Source organism: Neoarius graeffei, chromosome 6, assembly GCF_027579695.1.
Source record: "Neoarius graeffei isolate fNeoGra1 chromosome 6, fNeoGra1.pri, whole genome shotgun sequence".
Taxonomy (NCBI): Eukaryota; Metazoa; Chordata; class Actinopteri; order Siluriformes; family Ariidae; genus Neoarius; species Neoarius graeffei.
The window spans coordinates 84,797,839-84,816,871 of NC_083574.1; the positions used below are offsets into that span (position 1 = coordinate 84,797,839).

At 43.5% G+C, this 19,033-nt stretch overlaps 1 protein-coding gene across 3 annotated transcripts in view; it reads left to right on the forward strand.

Moving 5' to 3' along the window:
• Window positions 1–19,033, forward strand: part of LOC132888118 (protein Aster-B-like) — a 236,361-nt gene that overhangs the window by 109,160 nt on the left and 108,168 nt on the right. For 2 of the 3 annotated variants that reach the window (XM_060924119.1, XM_060924120.1), the window contains exon 1: window positions 8,160–8,223. The exons of the other annotated variant lie outside the window; for it this stretch is intronic. In XM_060924119.1, the coding sequence (XP_060780102.1) occupies window positions 8,213–8,223 (11 nt within the window). In that variant the 5' untranslated portion in view covers window positions 8,160–8,212. Of the gene's footprint in view, window positions 1–8,159; window positions 8,224–19,033 lie in introns of those variants that run through there. 3 annotated transcript variants of the gene reach the window in all.

Sequence of the window (19,033 nt, forward strand, 5' to 3'; positions counted from 1 at the left end):
TTAGTTCTCAGCCCAGTGGCTTTACACTCTCATGAAGTTGAATGCAGTTTTGCTGTGTGTCTGCACTGATCAATGATCTTGGCTGACCCTGATGGGCCTTCGTCCATGCTGAGGCCAACTCTCGTCAGGACACACTAGAACATGAAGGAAGGGATAGAAGGATGGACAAAAGCTGAACCGGAAACGTAATTTTGGCAGGAGAGATGGAGCAGTGGATTGAGGGGAAATGCAGGGGGGAGGGTTTGTTCCGCTCTATCCAGCAGGAGGGTGGAGAAAAAACGGATGGTTGGCATAAGGACGGGCATAAGGGGTTGGCTGTGCTCCCATATCCCTGCTCCCTCTGGGCATTCGTACAGCATTCATACTGCCTGAGGCAGGAATTTCACTCGACACACACAAACACACACACACACACACACACTGAATATTTAATAACCCCCTCCCCTTGTTTACAGGCATATTGTCGTTTAATTGCTGTTTCATTGAAAAGTGTGTGTGTGTGTGTGTGTGTGTTAGCATTGTCAGAACAAATTTCCAGCTCTTCACAAGAAAACATGACATTTTTGAAACATATGAAATATACTATATCAATATACATCATATTCATTATCAGTTTATTCACTTTCAGCAACTTTTTTTATTCTGTCGTAATAATAGCAGTGTTACCAGTGGTTTTAGCAGTAGTTGCAGTAATAATAATAATAATAATAATATTGGCAGTAGTAGGAGTAGGGTTTCCACCAGGTGCTCCGGTTTCCCCCACAGTCCAAAGACATGCAGGTTAGGTTAATTGGTGGCTCTAAATTGACCGTAGGTGTGAATGTGAGTGTGAATGGTTGTTTGTCTCTGTGTCAGCCCTGCAATGACCTGGCGACTTGTCCAGGGTGTACCCTGCTTCTCACCCATAGTCAGCTGGGATAGGCTCCAGCTTGCCTGCGACCCTATAGGACAGAATAAGCGGCTAGAGATAATGGATGGATGGATGGATGGATGTATAGTTGGAGTAGTGTTAGTACCGTGGTGCCCTCTAGTGGCAGGATTGAACATAGACATGAGGAAAGGCTTCTGCCAGCCCTGCCTGGAGTCCATTCAGCACCTCCCTGAGCTTGCCAGCCATTAGAGTGGATGATCATGTTGTCCAGGTAAGCTGTGACGTACCGTAGGAAGGAGGGGGTCTCTGGACGATGTCCATCAGCATCTGGAACATTGCGAGAGCCCCATGGAGTCCAAACGGAAGGACCCGATATTGCCATTGCCCGAAGTTGGAAGACAGTTTTGGGCCAAGCCTCCCTGAAGAGGGCTACCTGTCACTAGTTGTGTCAATGGTGGATGTAAACTGGGCACTCCCTAGGCACTCTGTGAAGTCATCCACCCATGGCAAGAGGTAGCTGTCAAACTCTGACACATTGCTCAGCCTCCAGAAGTCATTGCAAAGTCAGAGGCTTCAATCCGGCTTCAGCACAACAGTGGAGCTGGACCAGGGACTGGTGGATTCTTCACTGATGCCCTCTTGTAGCATTTGGGTCACTACTGCTTCTATAGCTTGATGGCGGGCCTCTGGGATGCAGTAGATCCACTGTTGGATGACCAGTCCAGCTGGGGTCTTAATTTCATGCTGCAGTAGGTGGGTCCATCTGGGCTCTGCAGAAAACATGTCCTTGAACTGATCCTCCAACTCTTGCAGCTTTTGTGCTTGGGCAGGTGTCCCTTGTAGACTTGCTCTGGGTCAGGTGGACATGTGGATGGGACAGGAAAGGCTGAGACTGCCGGCACTGGTTTCACCCAATGATTCAGGAGATTTATATCTCTATGGGCCATTTGCATGTTCATATGATGGGGGCCACCTGCTCAGTTGGCTCATGCATCTCCTGGATATAGTCGATGAGGGAGCAGAAAGGGGATGTCTGCTCCTCCCAGTCTTCCTTGACCGTGTCCATTAGGCCTCTGGGCCATTGGCTGAATAAGAGCTTGAAAGGTGTAAAACATGTAGAGGACTGAGGAGTCTCTCGCATGGTGATGAGGACATGGGAAGGAATAGGTTCCAGTTTCAGTCTTCTTCATCCACCACCCATCTCAACATCCACTAGAGGGTTTGGTTGAAACCATTCTACCAAGCTGTCAGTCTGAGGGTGTAGACAGAGGTTTTGAGGTGCTTCATGCCCAACAAGATCCATGCCCACCTGCTTGAAAGAGACCCCAGTGATGGGGAGGGGAATTAATGGGGCCGGGCTGGTTTGTAAGGAGAGGTCCACTGGCACTGAAGGCAGCATTGGGAGAAATTGTGGACCTTGGTCACCATACCCATCCAGTGGAGCTAGTCCCCCATCTCCTCAAGGGTGTTTTGATGCCCCAGATGGCCTCCTAGCAGGTGGGAGTGGGCCAGGTGCATGACGGAGCCTATCTTGACTCTAGGCACAATGAGGAGGTCACAGGGTTCACCATGGTGGCAACAGTGGTAGTACAGGAACCCATTCTTTCCCATAAAGTAGGCCATTGGCAGTTCCTGGTTGGGGTGCAGGTTCTCCCCATCAACCTGTAGCACCTGGCCCCAGCGGTGCTTCAGTCGGTCATCTGCCTTTGGTTCCTTACCGAAGTTCCCCTCTATCATTGCCTGCTGAGACAAAGTGGAGAGGATTAGTGGATTAGGAGGACTCACCTTTGGCCTTGGCTTCCACAGCTGCTCCTTTTTGTTCTGCCAATGACACAGTACCAGGGATGGCTAGAGGAGTGTGGGGCTGCCATTGCCTTCTGGAGGACTTTCTGTTCCTCGTCCTCTCTGATGCACCCAGGGTGGTGGGAAACCCTGGCCAGTCTCTGCCTACAAGGAGGGGCATGAGGAGATCAGGGATTAGACCAATCATCACAGGCCACTCACCTCATCGGCTCCCTATCTGGACCTCTGTGGTGGAAACCTCACTCACATCCCCGTGTACATGTAACAGCCAGGCTTCTGCAGGGCTAGTTGATCTGAGGTAGGGCTGAGGGGCAAGCCAGGGTGATGGTGCTCCCTGAGTCCAGCAGTGCTGACACTGGAACACCATCCATCTTGAGAGTGGCATTGGGAGCTGGAGGCTGGGGGGCAGTGCACACCCCACCAACCATGGCTTGAAGGGCTTAACCACAGGGCAGCGCTCTGGCCCTGTAGATATTGGCTCATTCTGAGGTGAGGGCTGTGACAGGAGGTTCTCCTGTGTCCCCAGAGGAAATTCAGATTATTTTACTCTCAGAATTTCTTAGTTTTTCTTGCAGATTTATTACTCAGGTCTGTGTTCTTTTTTTTAACCGACAGTGGCCCTAATACACCGTCATAGAAACCTGACCTTCATAATTTATGTATGAGATTGTTGAAAATGTTGTCCTATTAAACACCATTGTAATTGGATAAGCAGTGTCCCCATCACATCTGCATGGTAGGCAGATGCTTACCCCTCACAGGAATAATGGAAGTCTTTCCTCAACCATCATATTAATATCAAAATATTTAAGCAAATAGTTCAGTATATACAGTCAAGCCAGAAAGTCTGCATACCCCTTTCACCATCTCCACATTTTATTACATTACAGACTTATTCTACAATAGATTGAGTTCATTTTTTGCCTCAAACATCTATGCACAATCTCCAATAATTGTGAAGTGAAAACAGGTTTTTAGAAAATGTGCAATTTCATTTTACTGACAAAAATAGGTTATTTAGGGGTTACATATCTGTACACTCCCTTAGCCTAATACTTGGTTGATGCACTATTGACAGCTTCAAGACATTTGGGAAAGAAGCTACAAGCTTGGCACACTTGTTTCTGGACATTTTTGCCCATTCCTCTTGGCATATCCTTGCAAGCTCCATCAAGTTGGATGGGAAGCATTGGCACACAGCCATTTTCAGCCCCTTCCACAGATGTTCAATTGGATTCAGGTCTGGGCTCTGGCTGGGCCACCCAAGGACATTCACAGACTTTCTCCAAAGCCACTCCTTCGTTCTCTTGGCTGTGTGCTTTGGGTCGGTGTCATGTTGGAAGGTAAACCTTCACCCCAGTCTGAGGTCCAGAGCACTCTGGAGCAGGTTTTCTTCAAGGATCTCGGTGTACTTAGCTGCATTCATCTTTCCCTCTATCAGGACTAGTCACCCTGTTCCCATTGCTGAAAAACACCCCCACATCATGATGCTGCCACCGCCATGCTTCACTGTAGGGATGGCATTAGCCAGGTGATGAGCGGTGCCTGGTTTCCTCCAGATGTGACGCTTGGTATTCAGGCCAAAAAGTTCAATTTTGGTTTCATCAGACCAGAGAATCTTGTTTCTCATGGTTTGAGAGTCCTCTAGGTGCCTTTTGGCAAACTCCAAGCAGGCTGTCATGTGCCTTTTACTAAGGAGTGGCTTCCATCTGGCCACTCTACTATAAAGGCCTGATTTGTGGAGTGCTGCCTGGATGGTTGATCTTCTGAAAGGTTCTCCCATCTCCACAAGGATACATTGGAGCTCTGTCAGAGTGACCCTCGGGTTCCTGCTCACCTCCCTGGCCAAGGCCTGTCTTCCCCAATCGCTCAGGTTGGCTGGGCAGCCAGGTCTAGGAAGATTCTTGGTGCTTCCAATCTTCTTCCATTTATGAAGGATGGTGGCCACTGTGCTCTTTGGGACCTGTAAAGCTGCAGCAATTTTTCTGTACCCTTCTCCAGACCTATGTCTTGACACAATCCTGTTTCTGAGGTCTGCAGATAATTCCTTTGACCCCATGTCTTGGAGTTTGCTCTGACATGTACTGTCAACTGTGGGACCTTATATAGGTGGGTGTTGGCAATCCCCAATCATGTCCAGTCAATTGAATTTACCACAGGTGGATTCCAATTAAGTTGTAGAAACATCTCAAGCAGTATCAGTGGAAACAAAATGCACCTTAGCTCACTTTTGGGTGTCATATGAAAGGGTGTGCACACTTGTGTCCATATGATATTTTACATTTTAATTTTTAATAAATTAGCACAAATGTCTAAAAACCTGTTTTCACTTTGTCATTATGGGCTATTTTGTGTAGAATTTTGTGACAAAAAAATGAACTCAATCTATTGTAGAATAAGTCTGTAACATAATAAAAGGTGGAGAAGGTGAAGGGGTGTGCAGACTTTCCGGCTTGACTGTACATTCTTAATGTGTTTGAGTGTGGACTTGTCCTTTAAAGAGTCACAGATCGAATGGAAGTGTGTGAAAGAAAGAAAGATGAACAAGAGACAAGACTTCATGCTGCTTGATTATCATCTTGATATCGGACCGGCTGTCTGTTCTCTCAGCCTGCGCTGGGTGATGTTGTGATGTTTGTTCTCACCACCTCCTCTCTCGACTTGTTCAGTCATTCAGAACTACAGCACATTGTGTGTGTGTGTGTGTGTGTATATATGTGTGTGTGTGTGTGTGTGTGTGTGTGTGTGTGTGTGTGTGTGTGTGTGTGTGAAGGACAGTCTGTGTTGCCATGGATACAGCATAGCCACCGTAACACTGCTTTGCTGTAACATTGTGTACTTCCAATTCATTCCCAAGCCAGGTTGTCATGGCAACATGGTAAACAACCTCAAAGACGAAGTATCTTATAATCAGCGGATGGGAAGAGAACCCTGGAACAAGGCCACAGTATCACCACACACACATGTGATTCTGAGCTCATCCATGCACTATGAGGAGAGGTGTGGAAGAACATCACTAGACTGACTAAGAGAGAGAGACAAGATGTTTGTTTCACTAACTTCATTGTAGTAGTTTTAAATGTATAGATCTGCATTGGCAGCACTGTGACTCTGTATGACAGGCTAAGCAGAGAGTGCTTGAACTCCATTTGATTTATCTTTTGATGTAAACTTTTAATGAAATTGCTACTTGAAACCAGTCCAGTGAAGACATCCGAGAGCCTAAATCATGCTGAGGGATGAGTGTGTTTTGAGGGATTGCTCAGACTTTACAGCACAACAGAGCCCGAGGTGATAACTCACAGACTGAATGGCGTGTGTGTGGAGTTGTTTTTACACTCAGAACCCAGGAATATTATCAGCATACTTTTACCACTCCATTCTCAGAGAAACAAATTCTCTTTCTCTGAATTAATACTAGTGATTGATACTCATTAACAATACATCCTGGACAATAACATTCATCTGATGAAGATTTGTGAATTAAGCTTTTCACCAAAGTCTTCAGGCCAGAGAGCTTTATAGTTTCTTGGTAACATGAAGTTTTTGTCTTGTCAATGTTATGAGAGAGAAAAATTTAGCTGGTGAGGGAATGGTTGTTTATAGCTGCTAGAATATAAGTGAAAGCAGAATCAACTGACCTATGAATAAATTATTGAGTGAATGGATGAATGGACAAACAGATATTTGGAGAGACAGACATGATTCTAGATGGATGGATGGATGGATGGATGGATGGATGGGTGGATGGATGGATGGACATCATTGAACAACTGATCAGATGGATGGATGGTGAGGTAGTTTTGTTTATGGATGGATGGTTCAATGAATGGAGGGAGGTATAGATGTATAGTAAAGTGGATTGATGATAGATGATAGACAAATGTATGGGATTTGCTGTATTTATGGATGGAGGGATGGACAGTAAAATGGATGGATGGATGGTTGGATGGATGGATAAATGGTTGGATAAATGCATACGTAGATGAAAAGTTAAATGGATGAATGGATGGATACATGTATTAATGGACAGTAAAATGGATGGATGGATCGTGGATGGATAAATGTCTTGATGGACATTAAACAGATGGATGGATGGATGGATGGATGGATGGATAAATGTATTGATGGACAGTCAGATGGCTGGATGGATAAATGGTTGAATAAATGTATTGGTGGACAGTAAAATGGATGGATGGATGGATGGATGGATGGATGGATGGATGGATGGATAAATGTATTGATGGACAGTCAGATGGATGGATGGATAAATGGTTGGATAAATGTATTGGTGGACAGTAAAATGGATGGATAAATGGTTGGATAAATGTATTGATGGACAGTAAAATGGATGGATGGATGGATGGATGGATAAATGTATTGATGGACAGTAAAATAAGTGGATGGATGGATGGATGGATGGATGGATAAATGCATAGATGGACAGTAAAATGGATGAATGGATGGATACATGTATTGATAGTAAAATGGATGGATGGACAGTAAAATAGATGGATGGATGCATGGACGGATAAATGGTTGGATAAATGCATTGATGGACAGTAAAATGGATGAATGGATGGGTACATGTATTGATAGACAGTAGGATGGATGGATGGATGGATGGATGGATGGATGGATGGACAGTAAAATGGATGGATGGATGGATGGATGGATGGATGGATGGTTGGTTGAATTGGACAGGTACATGGATTATTAACACCTTGAGACAAAAAACAGAGGCTGGTGAGGGAACGACTGTTCATAGCTGCTACCATGTAAACAAAAACAGGATAATAACTGGATAATAAACAGCGTGAACTCTTTTTTTCTTTGCTTAAATTTCCAGCTGATGTGTCCCATAGAAAAGCATTTACACTGTACTGCATGTTACTGTACATCCCACACAGAGAATGAATTGCCTACTCTCCTTAATTAAAGTGCCAAATGTGTGTGTGTGTGTGTGTGTGTGTGTGTGTGTGTGTGTGTGTTTAAATTGTTGGTTTGACCAGTAGACTGTAAAGTGAACTGAAAGTGAATGATGTCAGACCAGCTCCTTTCATCAACTTTAAATTATTAACGAGCCAGCGGGCACGCTGCGCCAGCCAGATCTCCCTCATTTTCTCTCTCGTCCTCTTTGTCTTTGTCCTCTTCATGTTTTCGTTTTTCGGCTCGTCCTTAGAGCAGGTTCTGCACAGTTGAGGGTCCATCGCTCTCAGTTACGCACCATTTCTGTCACACACACACACACACACACACACACACGACACACAAGTGCAGATACACAAGTGCACACGGAGATGCGGAGCGATAGAGAGAGGGAGGCAGAGACGAGAGCGAGAGCAAGAGAGCAGCCATTACCATGCGGACTAATAGAGAGACTCTGGCACAAATGCAGCAGCGCTGAGAGCTTTTCTTTAACATCTCTGTCTTCCTGTTGTGGAATGCTTCCTCTTTCTTTCATCCTCTCCTCCTCTTCTCCATCCGGTAGCGGCTCCTTCTTGCTAAGAGATGGCGAGCACAACAGCGCCGTGATATATGGCGGCCAGGTTAGTGTGGAAAGGCAAGGGTTTGTGTTTAGGGCCGTGTGTTGTGTTGATGCTTCTAAATTGTGTGTGTGTGTGTGTGTGTGTGTGTGTGTGTGTGTGTGTGTGTGTGTGTGTGTGTCAGAGAAAATAGGAAAGGGTGCATGGTTATTTTGGTAACTAGATCTTGGCACAATTAATGTGTGTGTGTGTGTGGGGGGGGGGGGGGTATAAGTATGTGCCACACCCATGCTGTACTTTGGGATAATATAGGCACAACCCACAATTGGATCTCCTGTTTTTCATGTCCGTTGCCCCTCCCACAGTAAACAGCTAGGATCTGCCTTCCGCAGTGTGTGTGTGTGTGTGTGTGTGTGTGTGTGAGAGAGAGAGACCCTGCCAGATGGTCATGGTTCAGGCTTCATGTCACGGTAACATCACTTGGCCGAGACGACAGAGACAGAAAGTGTGGAAGTTGTGAGCAGTAGTGTTATAGTCATGCAGCATTAGAGTAAAACAAAGATCTAAGAATATGATGAGATGCCATTTGGTCTGAGTGCTGCAGGTGTAGAAGTGCGAGGTGTTACAGCATGTTGTAAGTCAAACATTGCTGTAGTGGATGGATGGATGGATGGATGGATGGATGGATGGATGGATGGATCTTTAGATAGACAGTTGGATGGATTGATGGTGGACAGAATGATGGACCATTAAAATGGGTATATGGCCAAATGGGTAAATGGATGGACGGATAGATAAGTGTAAGAATGAACAGGTCAATGGATTGCTGGATGTAAGAATGGGTGTCTGCATGGATAGATTGTCTGAAGAACAGACTGTTGGGTGAATGGAAGAATGGATAGACAAATAGACAAATATTGGATGGATGGATGGATGGATGGATGGATGGATGGATGGATGGATGGATGGATGGATGATGAAGGCTGGATGGATGGAAGGATGGAAAGGTAAATTATTATATGGATGGATGGATGGATGGATGGGTGAAAGGATGATGGAAGGCAAGATGGATGGATGGATGGATGGATGGATGGATGGATGGATGGATGGATGGAAAACTTAATGATTGGATGAATGAATGGATGAAAAAGTTAATGATTAAATTAGATGGATGGATGGATGGATGGATGGATTGATGGATGGAAAAGTAAATTCTTGGATGGATGGATGGATGGATGGATGGATGGATGGATGGATGGATGGATGAGGGAATGGATTATGAAAGGCTGGATGATGGATGGAAAAGTAAATGATTGGATGGATGGATGGATGGATGGATGGATGGATGGAAGGAAGGCTGGCTGGAAAAGTTACAGTATAATTAGATGGATGGACAGATGGAAAAGTTAATGATTAGATTGGATGGATGGATGGATGGATGGATGGATGGATGGATGGAAAGGTAAATTATTATATGGATGAATGGGTGAAAGGATGATGGCAGGTGAGATGGATGAATGAGTGAATGGATGGATTCCTGGACGGATGGACAGATGGATGATAGTTGATCATGTATGATGTATAGAGTGATGCACTGAGTGATGAATTGAATACGCTCCTCATGTGTTGCTCTGATGCTTCATTACAGCTCTAAGAGCAGCTCATGCGCTCTGTGTGTGTGTGTGTGTGTGTGTGTGTTCTCTGTGCTCATCCCTGTCTTGCACTCTTCAGCTGAAACTCCACTAAACCCACCCAATTCTTCTGTCTGTTACCATGGAAACACCTTCACTTTTCGACTACAGCTTACTACATTGTGTGTGTGTGAGATCCTTATTACTGTTCTTTGTCGTTGCGTTATTGTATAACTCTTCTTCACTCTCTGCAGTAGCGAGCCTCTTTCAGATAGAGAAGAGCGACTGTCTTTCTGTTCTGCTGTATGAAATCGTTTGTTATGAAACCGTTATGTAAGAATATGGTCTTGGTGTGATGCGTTTTGTCGCTCATATTTATCACCTTCCTCTGTGTGAGCTGTCCGACAGTCTTTGGGTGACATAAAAGACGCTGGGAGAACAAACGTGTGTGTGTGTGTGTGTGTGTGTGTGTGTGTGTGTGTGTGTGTGTGTGAGATATCTGCGCTCCAGACAGACCTCGTGCAACAGGAATATTAATGCATTCTGTTCTGTCTCTCACTATTCCACATGCTTACAAAACAAAGAGTTCACAGCTCTTACACACACACACACACACACACACACACACACACACACACACACACCATCCTTTGGGCCATTGTAGTCCTATATATGTGAACTACTTTCCACTTTTTTTAAGTTCTATTTCAGTCGTTCTCATAATTTTCTTGATGCCAGGGGCCCCTTTAACCGTAAAATAAATTCCACCAACCCACTCAGTATGGATTTATTTCATGAACATGACTTAAATTTGTGAAATATTTTTGGAGCCAGAGGGCTTTCTATTCCCGAACTCTCCACTAAAAAAACCCACATGACGTTTGTGCTTACTTTGGTGCTTGGACCCCTAAATAGAATAACTTTGATAAAGTCAGTTGTGATTGATTTCCATCATTGTACCAATTAAAAAAAAAAAAAAAAATCATGGACTATAGCTATGCTTCATGGACCACCGGTCTAGATTATCTCATTTTCTTTTATTATCAAGCTCCAAAATTATTTTCAAAATCATTTTCACCCTGGGGGAAAAAAATGGGTTTACAACAGGGGCGATTTCTCAGAGACAACAAGGGAAGCCGAGCTTCCCCTAAAATTCTCTCCCCAAACTGCGGCATCTATGACGCTGAATTCTCATTAAAACAATAACTTGCATAACATAATATATGCCCAAGATTGTATTTACGTTCATAACTATCCTGTAACTTATTTGAGTGATGTCTGACAAACTTGCAGTTCGCTACGAGAATCACCTTTGCTGCCAGGCTGTAACCAGCGTTGCCAGATACTGCTGACGTTTTCCAGCCAAAATATGTTCAAAACCCGCCAAAATGCACTTAAAACCGCCCAATCTGGCAACACTGGCTGTAACCTTTCTTATTTCAATGGGCTCTATGCGCTGGCAGACGGGTATCCGTTGCAGTCTATGAGAGGGCTCTGAACAGCCAATTTCGGCTAGTTGTTATTGGTTAAAATCGACAAAATCATCACTTCCAGGGAAGCCAGGCTTCTCTGGGACTAAACGAGACAGTGGGAGGGACAAGAACCCAGGCTGATGAAGGATTATTGGAGGTAGTGAGGAGGGCGGGCTCTGTACTTCGGCATCGGCGAGGAACACGGAAGCATGATCAGTCAGTCCCTAGCGGATGTCGAGAAAGTGTAGTCGTGTGCCAAAGTGCTGTCCGAATTTCTTTTCATATAAACGTTTCTTCTCATTGATGTCTCTGTACATTACTCTGTAAATAAATGTAAATATTACTCGTTGTGCTCCGTTAACTTTCATCCATTCTATCAGTTTGATCATTCGTGAATTCACTCGTTTATTTCATTTGTAGTTCAATCTGGTTGTAGGCTAGCTTGAGCCTTATTGGGATCTGCAGTGCTAGCTGCTAACAGAAATTGGTGAAGTCTCTGGAAAGCACAACCAGCTGGTATGACAGGGTCACAGACCATTTTCTGGAAAAGGAGCGGAGGGCAGAATTTGTGTATAAATAGTGTGCATCATATAATGTTCATGAATCTGAAGTGTGTATATTGTTCAGTAATGTTAAGAGAATGGTGGGCTCTGTGTTATAGGTTATACCTGGGTATAATATTCAAGGTTCTGTGTGTTGCATAGCCTACCTGGTTATGAATTTCCAGACTGTGTTGCAGAAGATGTTCAAGGATGTGTTGCACAGCTGGCTGTTGTGTTAAAGACTCTGTGTTGCATATCAGGGTATGATGTTCAAGGCTCTTCGTTGAATAGCCAGTGATTTTTGGATGTTTGATATGTTTGATTAAGGATATGAAGCACTAGCCTGGCAAGCCAGACTATAACATGAAATGTACAAGCAAAAATACTTTCTGCCACTAGGTAGGGTTGTCTAGTTCACTATGCTAATGGGGCACACCTTTCTATGCTTTGATATCCGGCCTACAGGTTTTACGATGAATGCGTAAAATGGGCTTCCCCTGTTTTAAAAACCAGCAGCCGCCACTGGTTTACAACAAAGGTTAAAACGATATTTTTGTTTTATTGTTGATTTCAACACTGTGATAATGAACTTGGGGACTTAATCATCAGAAAATAAAATTTTCCCATCTCAGGATATTAAACCAAATATTTTATGAGGTTTTGTAGACAGAGAGCATAGACGCTTCATAATATCATAATGATTAATTATACACTCCATTTCAAGTGTATAGACAACTTTCAACCACGTGATCAAAACGTCATGAGCGTCCGCCATGATGGTGGATCTACAAAGCGACGAGGACGGCGGCCGCTGAAAGCGTGTCTGTAAACGATGCCGAATTTTCTCACCATTACGACGATTTGAACGCTCGAGCGAAGATTCGATACAAAGAGAAGATAGATATGTGTGGTTTTGATCCATATTATTGAAAAAAGTCAGACTTTTCTGAAGATAAGACGTTTCTACTGACCATCGAGTACCCAGATACTGTATATCACGTTCTATCTGGTTCGGCTGCTGAAGAATCGAGTCTGACCTTGGACGAGAAACAGCCCATGTTCTGAGCAGGCGCCCAGTCTGGATTGTTTCTATCGTATAATTTTGCTGGCATTCCGAGAAGTGAAACGGTAATACACGTGTTAAAATTATAACAACGACCGAGTGAACCACGACAAGAGAGAACGCTCATTTTATAGCAAAATTCTAGCAACATGAAATAAAATTCTTCCATGATATTATCGAGAAAGCTTTTGAATCTCACCGGAGATAAAATGATCACTGCAAACACGAGCTGTTTTGGTTTTCGCCTCTGTTAGATCAGCCCTGCCGATGTTGTTCAGCCGTGCTCGTCTCCTCTCCGTACTAAGCCTCAGAGTTTCCTCATCCTCTTTCCGAATCACGGACGGAATTCTAAAAAATTGGAATGTGCCAGGGTCACGAGTACTGTTGTGACCACAACCATATACAGCACAAAGATATAGCATAGCTAAAAGAACGCTTAAAGCAGTGGAAAAACAAAGAGAGTTGCTAAAAAACACGTGACTATGTTTTATATGGAATGTCACTTGACCCTGCATTCGTATCTCCACCAACATGGCCGACATCCGGGTTCCTATTTTTGCTTTGACGTCACTTGCAAGTCAAGGATTTTCCATATTTCCCCTTTTTGTAATACTCGCAAGATTCAAGGAGATATTTTCTTGGACAAAATAGAATACATCACTCCTTGACAAATACAGTACCAGTCAAAAGTTTGTACACCCCTGCTCCACTCATTCAAAGGTTTTTCTGTATTTTGTATTTTCTACATTGTAGAACAATACTGAAGATATCAAAACTATCAGATAACATCTGGAACATGTATGGAATTATGTGGTAAACAAAAAAGTGTTAAAAATAACCAGTTTTTCATATTTTTGATTCTTCAAAGTATCCAGCGTTTACCTTGATGACGCTTTACACACTATTGGCATTATTTTACCTGGCCAGCTTCATGAAATAGTCACCTGAAATGAGCTTCAGTTAACAGATGTGCCTCGTCAAAAGTTAATTAGTGGACGAATTTCTTGTCTTCTTAATGTATTTGAGATCTCATCTCATTATCTCTAGCCGCTTTATCCTGTTCTACAGGGTCGCAGCCAAGCTGGAGCCTATCCCAGCTGACTACGGGCGAAAGGCGGGGTACACCCTGGACAAGTTGCCAGGTCATCACATAGGCCCTGTCCACACGGCAACGGATTCAGGTGACTCCGATACAATTGCTTATCGTTTAGGCCTGGAGTCCACACGGCACCGGCGTTTTGGGTGCCCAAAACGCAATCTTTTTGAGAACGGGTTCCAGAGTGGAAAGATCTGGCAACGTTGCCGTTGTGAAGTCGTCTGGATGAGTAGAACGGATTTGTTTACGATGACGTCACAACCACATGACTGTCAGTGCTTCACGCCGGGTAGAAGTGTAACGAACTCGATGCGAGTTGTCAACAAATCCTATAACTTGGTTCATGAAACGTGCTTACAAAATATTTTCACTGTGAATATTTATTGTGTAATGGTGCAAAGTGAGAGAGAGAGAGAGAGAGACTCTGCCCTTAGGGCAGAGTCAATCCCGCCAGCAAAAATAGGGAAAAAAAGGAGTGATCTCACCTCTTCAGATGTTGGTTTAAGTCCTACAATACGTTCCTCAAAAAGGGCATAGAAGAGCAAATTAATCCATCAACTTGTAGCATTCAATTTATTCCGGACCATTAAAGACGCCGCCTTCCGCGTAGAATCATACGTCATCCTCGCCGCCATATTGGATAGGTCAAAGCGGAGAATAAAGATTCATGTGCTGCGTTTAACTGTACCAACAGGTTTACCGTCCAAACGAGATCACATGGGATTACCTTTCACAGGTGAGAAACAACAAATTAATCCATCAACGTGTAGCATTCAATTTATTCCGGACCATTAAAGATGCCGCCTTCCGCGTAGAATCATACGTCATCCTCGCCGCCATATTGGATAGGTCAAAGCGGAGAATAAAGATTAGCTGCGTTTAACTGTACCAACAGGTTTGCCGTCCAAACGAGATCACATGGGATTACCTTTCACAGGTGAGACTGGAAAAATACTTTTCATTGTATTTGGTCATTATAATGTAATTTTACGAACAGATTTTTCTGACTTTGTGGCTAATATGAAGTCTCGCGCATAATAGTTTATGCGCATGCGTCCTTACTTCTTCTATTGTTCTGGTGTCTCCGAAGGGACCGTCTTACAGCGCCCCTAGAGGTGTGGCATGTGTATTGCATCGTTTTCAGCAAGCGTTGCGTTGCCATATGGACCTGATATTTTACTGATCGTTGCCCATGTGGACGCGATATTTTTTTAAATAACATCTCGTTGCCGTTGTCGTGTGGATGTAGCCTTAGACACAGACAACCATTCACACTCACATTCACACCTACGGTCAATTTAGAGTCACCAGTTAACCTAACCTGCATGTCTTTGGACTGTGGGGGAAACCGGAGCACCCGGAGGAAACCCACGCGGACACGGAGAGAACATGCAAACTCCGCACAGAAAGGCCCTCGCCGGCCACGGGGCTCGAACCCGGACCTTCTTGCTGTGAGGCGACAGCACTAACCACTACACCACCATGCCGCCACATTTGAGATCAAACAGTAAATGGTAAATAAAAACAATGCCCTATCATAAATAGCCCTATTCCATCCACAACTGTATTAATCCGTAGTATGTCAAGAACCGAACAACTAAGTAAAGAGAAACGACATCCATCATTACTTTAAGGCATGAACTGACTTTTAATTCATAAAAATAAATATTTAAAAGACCATTCTGTTTTTAAAAAAGTTTGCAAGACAGGCCCTGTGTCCGAAATCACTCCCTACTCACTATATAGTGGACTATATAGTGAGGACGCCATTTTGTAGTGCTGTCCGAATGTATAGTGAGAACCCTATATAGTGCACTCAAAATATCCTACAATGCATCTTGAAAAGTAGTGTACAACCGATGGTCACTAACCAAGCAATATATCCCATCATGCATTGCGGTTGCGCTGAAAGAAATGAAATCAAAAGCTTCAAATTTGATTCAATAAAAGGCAGCGGCAAAGAAGAAAGAAAGGATTCAGCCTTGATTTCAAAGAACTGAAAGATGCAGGTACTTTGTATTGATTAATGTCAGAAATGCGCTCAGTATAATATGGATTTATCACAAAAATACATGCATGTACACTACCGTTCAAAAGTTTGGGGTCACCCAGACAATTTTGTGTTTTCCATGAAAAGTCTCACACTTATTTCCCACCATAAGTTGTAAAATGAATAGAAAATATATAGTCAAGACATTTTTCTGGCCATTTTGAGCATTTAATCGACCCCACAAATGTGATGCTCCAGAAACTCAATCTGCTCAAAGGAAGGTCAGTTTTATAGCTTCTCTAAAGAGCTCAACTGTTTTCAGCTGTGCTAACATGATTGTACAAGGGTTTTCTAATCATCCATTAGCCTTCTGAGGCAATGAGCAAACACATTGTACCATTAGAACACTGGAGTGAGAGTTGCTGGAAATGGGCCTCTATACACCTATGGAGATATTGCACCAAAAACCAGACATTTGCAGCTAGAATAGTCATTTACCACATTAGCAATGTATAGAGTGGATTTCTGATTAGTTTAAAGTGATCTTCATTGAAAAGAACAGTGCTTTTCTTTCAAAAATAAGGACATTTCAAAGTGACCCCAAACTTTTGAACGGTAGTGTATTTATTATTTTGAAAACCCACCAGCCGACTGATCTGGCACGTTTTAATTGTGCGACAGTAATGACGTAAATACCAGCGCGACGGAGTAGTATCCGTAAGTGTTTTTTTCATTTTATCAATGAGCTCATTATATAGTCCTCTATATAGTAATTCCCTATATAGGGAGTGCTGAACGAGTGAGTGATTTCGGACACAGGGAGGGCTGAAGTATGAAATAGAAGATAATAACGTTGACATTTCCATTGACAAACTGAATGGTACACAACCCTATTATTCAACAATTATTCACTGAAGGCGAAGTGAATATCGGTGAAGAATAACCGAGACTTCATCTCAGTTATTATTCACCAACATTCACTGAGCCTGAGGCAGATAATTGTTTGAGAATGAATATACAAGTGATTTATTATTTTTTTTTAAATTAAAAATTGTATTTAAAAAAAAAATTCTCAATTTTCAAAAGCAGGATGCAAATGTAATGTGTACAGACTTGTGCAATTTATCTGTGCCGACTCACATAAAATACTTTGTTTTAAAATCGATAAAATAAATCCCAACTTCACCTCACCTTTGAATAGTTTTAGACCAAACTTCGTAGCATCTTTAGTGCTTTCAGGAACTGCATTTTCTTTCATCATTTGTAATTCTTCTTCACTTAGAGCGACGAAGCCATTGGCCAACATTTTGCCGAGTCGCTGGAGGTGATTATCGAGAAATAGTCCGAATCTGTCGATTTTCTATGATCTTTATACTAAAACTTTGCTATTCAGATCCACTCAAGAGGGTTGCAGATTTCATCTACCGTACAATCCACTGTTACTCATGAGAGGGTTGACTCAGGCTTTGTAGTACTCAAGTCCAGGGCTTGGACTCGAGTCCAACTCGTGCACTAATTTTAAGGACTCGTGATTCGACTTGGACTTCAGCACTGATGACTCAGACTCGGACTCGTGCATTAACTGCATTCAGACTCGTAAATTGGAGACAAAGACGGATTTTTTCTTTATTTTTTGGAACACGCCATAATAATTTGGCATAAGATATTGATATCTACGTTCATTTTTGTACTGATTTCATGCAAGAGTGTCACACCTGTGCGCCTTGGCGCATGCATCAGATAGACTCTCGGGCGCGCTCCGGACAGTGCACGTGCCAAGCGGACTTTTGCGCACGCACCGTAAACGACTTGCACCTGCACAGGATTAAGGCGCAATCAGCGCGCCGATATAAAAACTGTGAAAACACACTTACTTTGCGAAGTATTGAGTTGCTTTGCTGATACATTACTGAGCCTTATTTCCTTGTTTGGTTTCCTGATCCCTGATTTCCTGTTTCTCGTCTGTGATTCTGCCGAGTCTACGATAGCCCATTTGTGCCTCGCTTGAACTATTGCCTCTTTCAACGTTTTACGATTTTGCCTGCCGTTCTGGATTATTTACCGTCTTCACTTGTATTAATAAACACACCTTCTGAACTTACATCCGTCTCCCAACCATCTCACACCCTGATAAAGAGAAGCACATTCACCTGTTCATACGTCATGTTCAGGAACAAACTAATGTTAATGGCACTGAAACAGCCACCATCAAATGGTACGGTTGGAGACTTGGACTTGACTCGACTCAGATCAATAGTGGACTCGACTCGAATTTTTTTTTTAATGACTTGGACTTGAACACTGGGGACTCAAGACTGGACTTGGACTCAAGGTTTACTGACCCGACTACAACACTGGGTTGATTAGTGAGTGTTTTATTTTATGTCTTAGAATAAAGGACCTTCAATTGAAAATTACATTTCTAGTGCCAATAAATCTGCATCTGATTGCATTCTAAGGCTATACTTTATAAAATGTAATTTCTCTTTATCAATAAAAGCACAGGTTTGTAGTCCTGGCCTGCATGAAATCATCCATCCATTATCTGTAGCCGCTTTATCCTGTTCTACAGGGTCGCAGGCAAGCTGGAGCCTATCCCAGCTGACTACGGGCGAAAGGCGGGGTACACCCTGGACAAGTCGCCAGGTCATCACAGGGCTGACACATAGACACAGACAACCATTCACACTCACATTCACACCTACGGTCAATTTAGAGTCACCAGTTAACCTAACCTGCATGTCTTTGGACTATGGGGGAAACCGGAGCACCCGGAGGAAACCCACGCGGACACGGGGAGAACATGCAAACTCCGCACAGAAAGGCCCTCGTCGGCCACGGGGCTCGAACCCAGACCTTCTTGCTGTAAGGCGACAGTGCTAACCACTACACTACACCGCCCCTGCATGAAATCAGATTTGTGTATTTTACTGAAAATGAAAGAGTCTGATGCGTGGTCATGGAGCAGCTGGTGGTGGTTTTGATGATTGCTACACACACACACACACACACACACACACACACACACACACACACACACACACACACAGTGTGTCCCTGTCTGTGTACGAGTGAAATA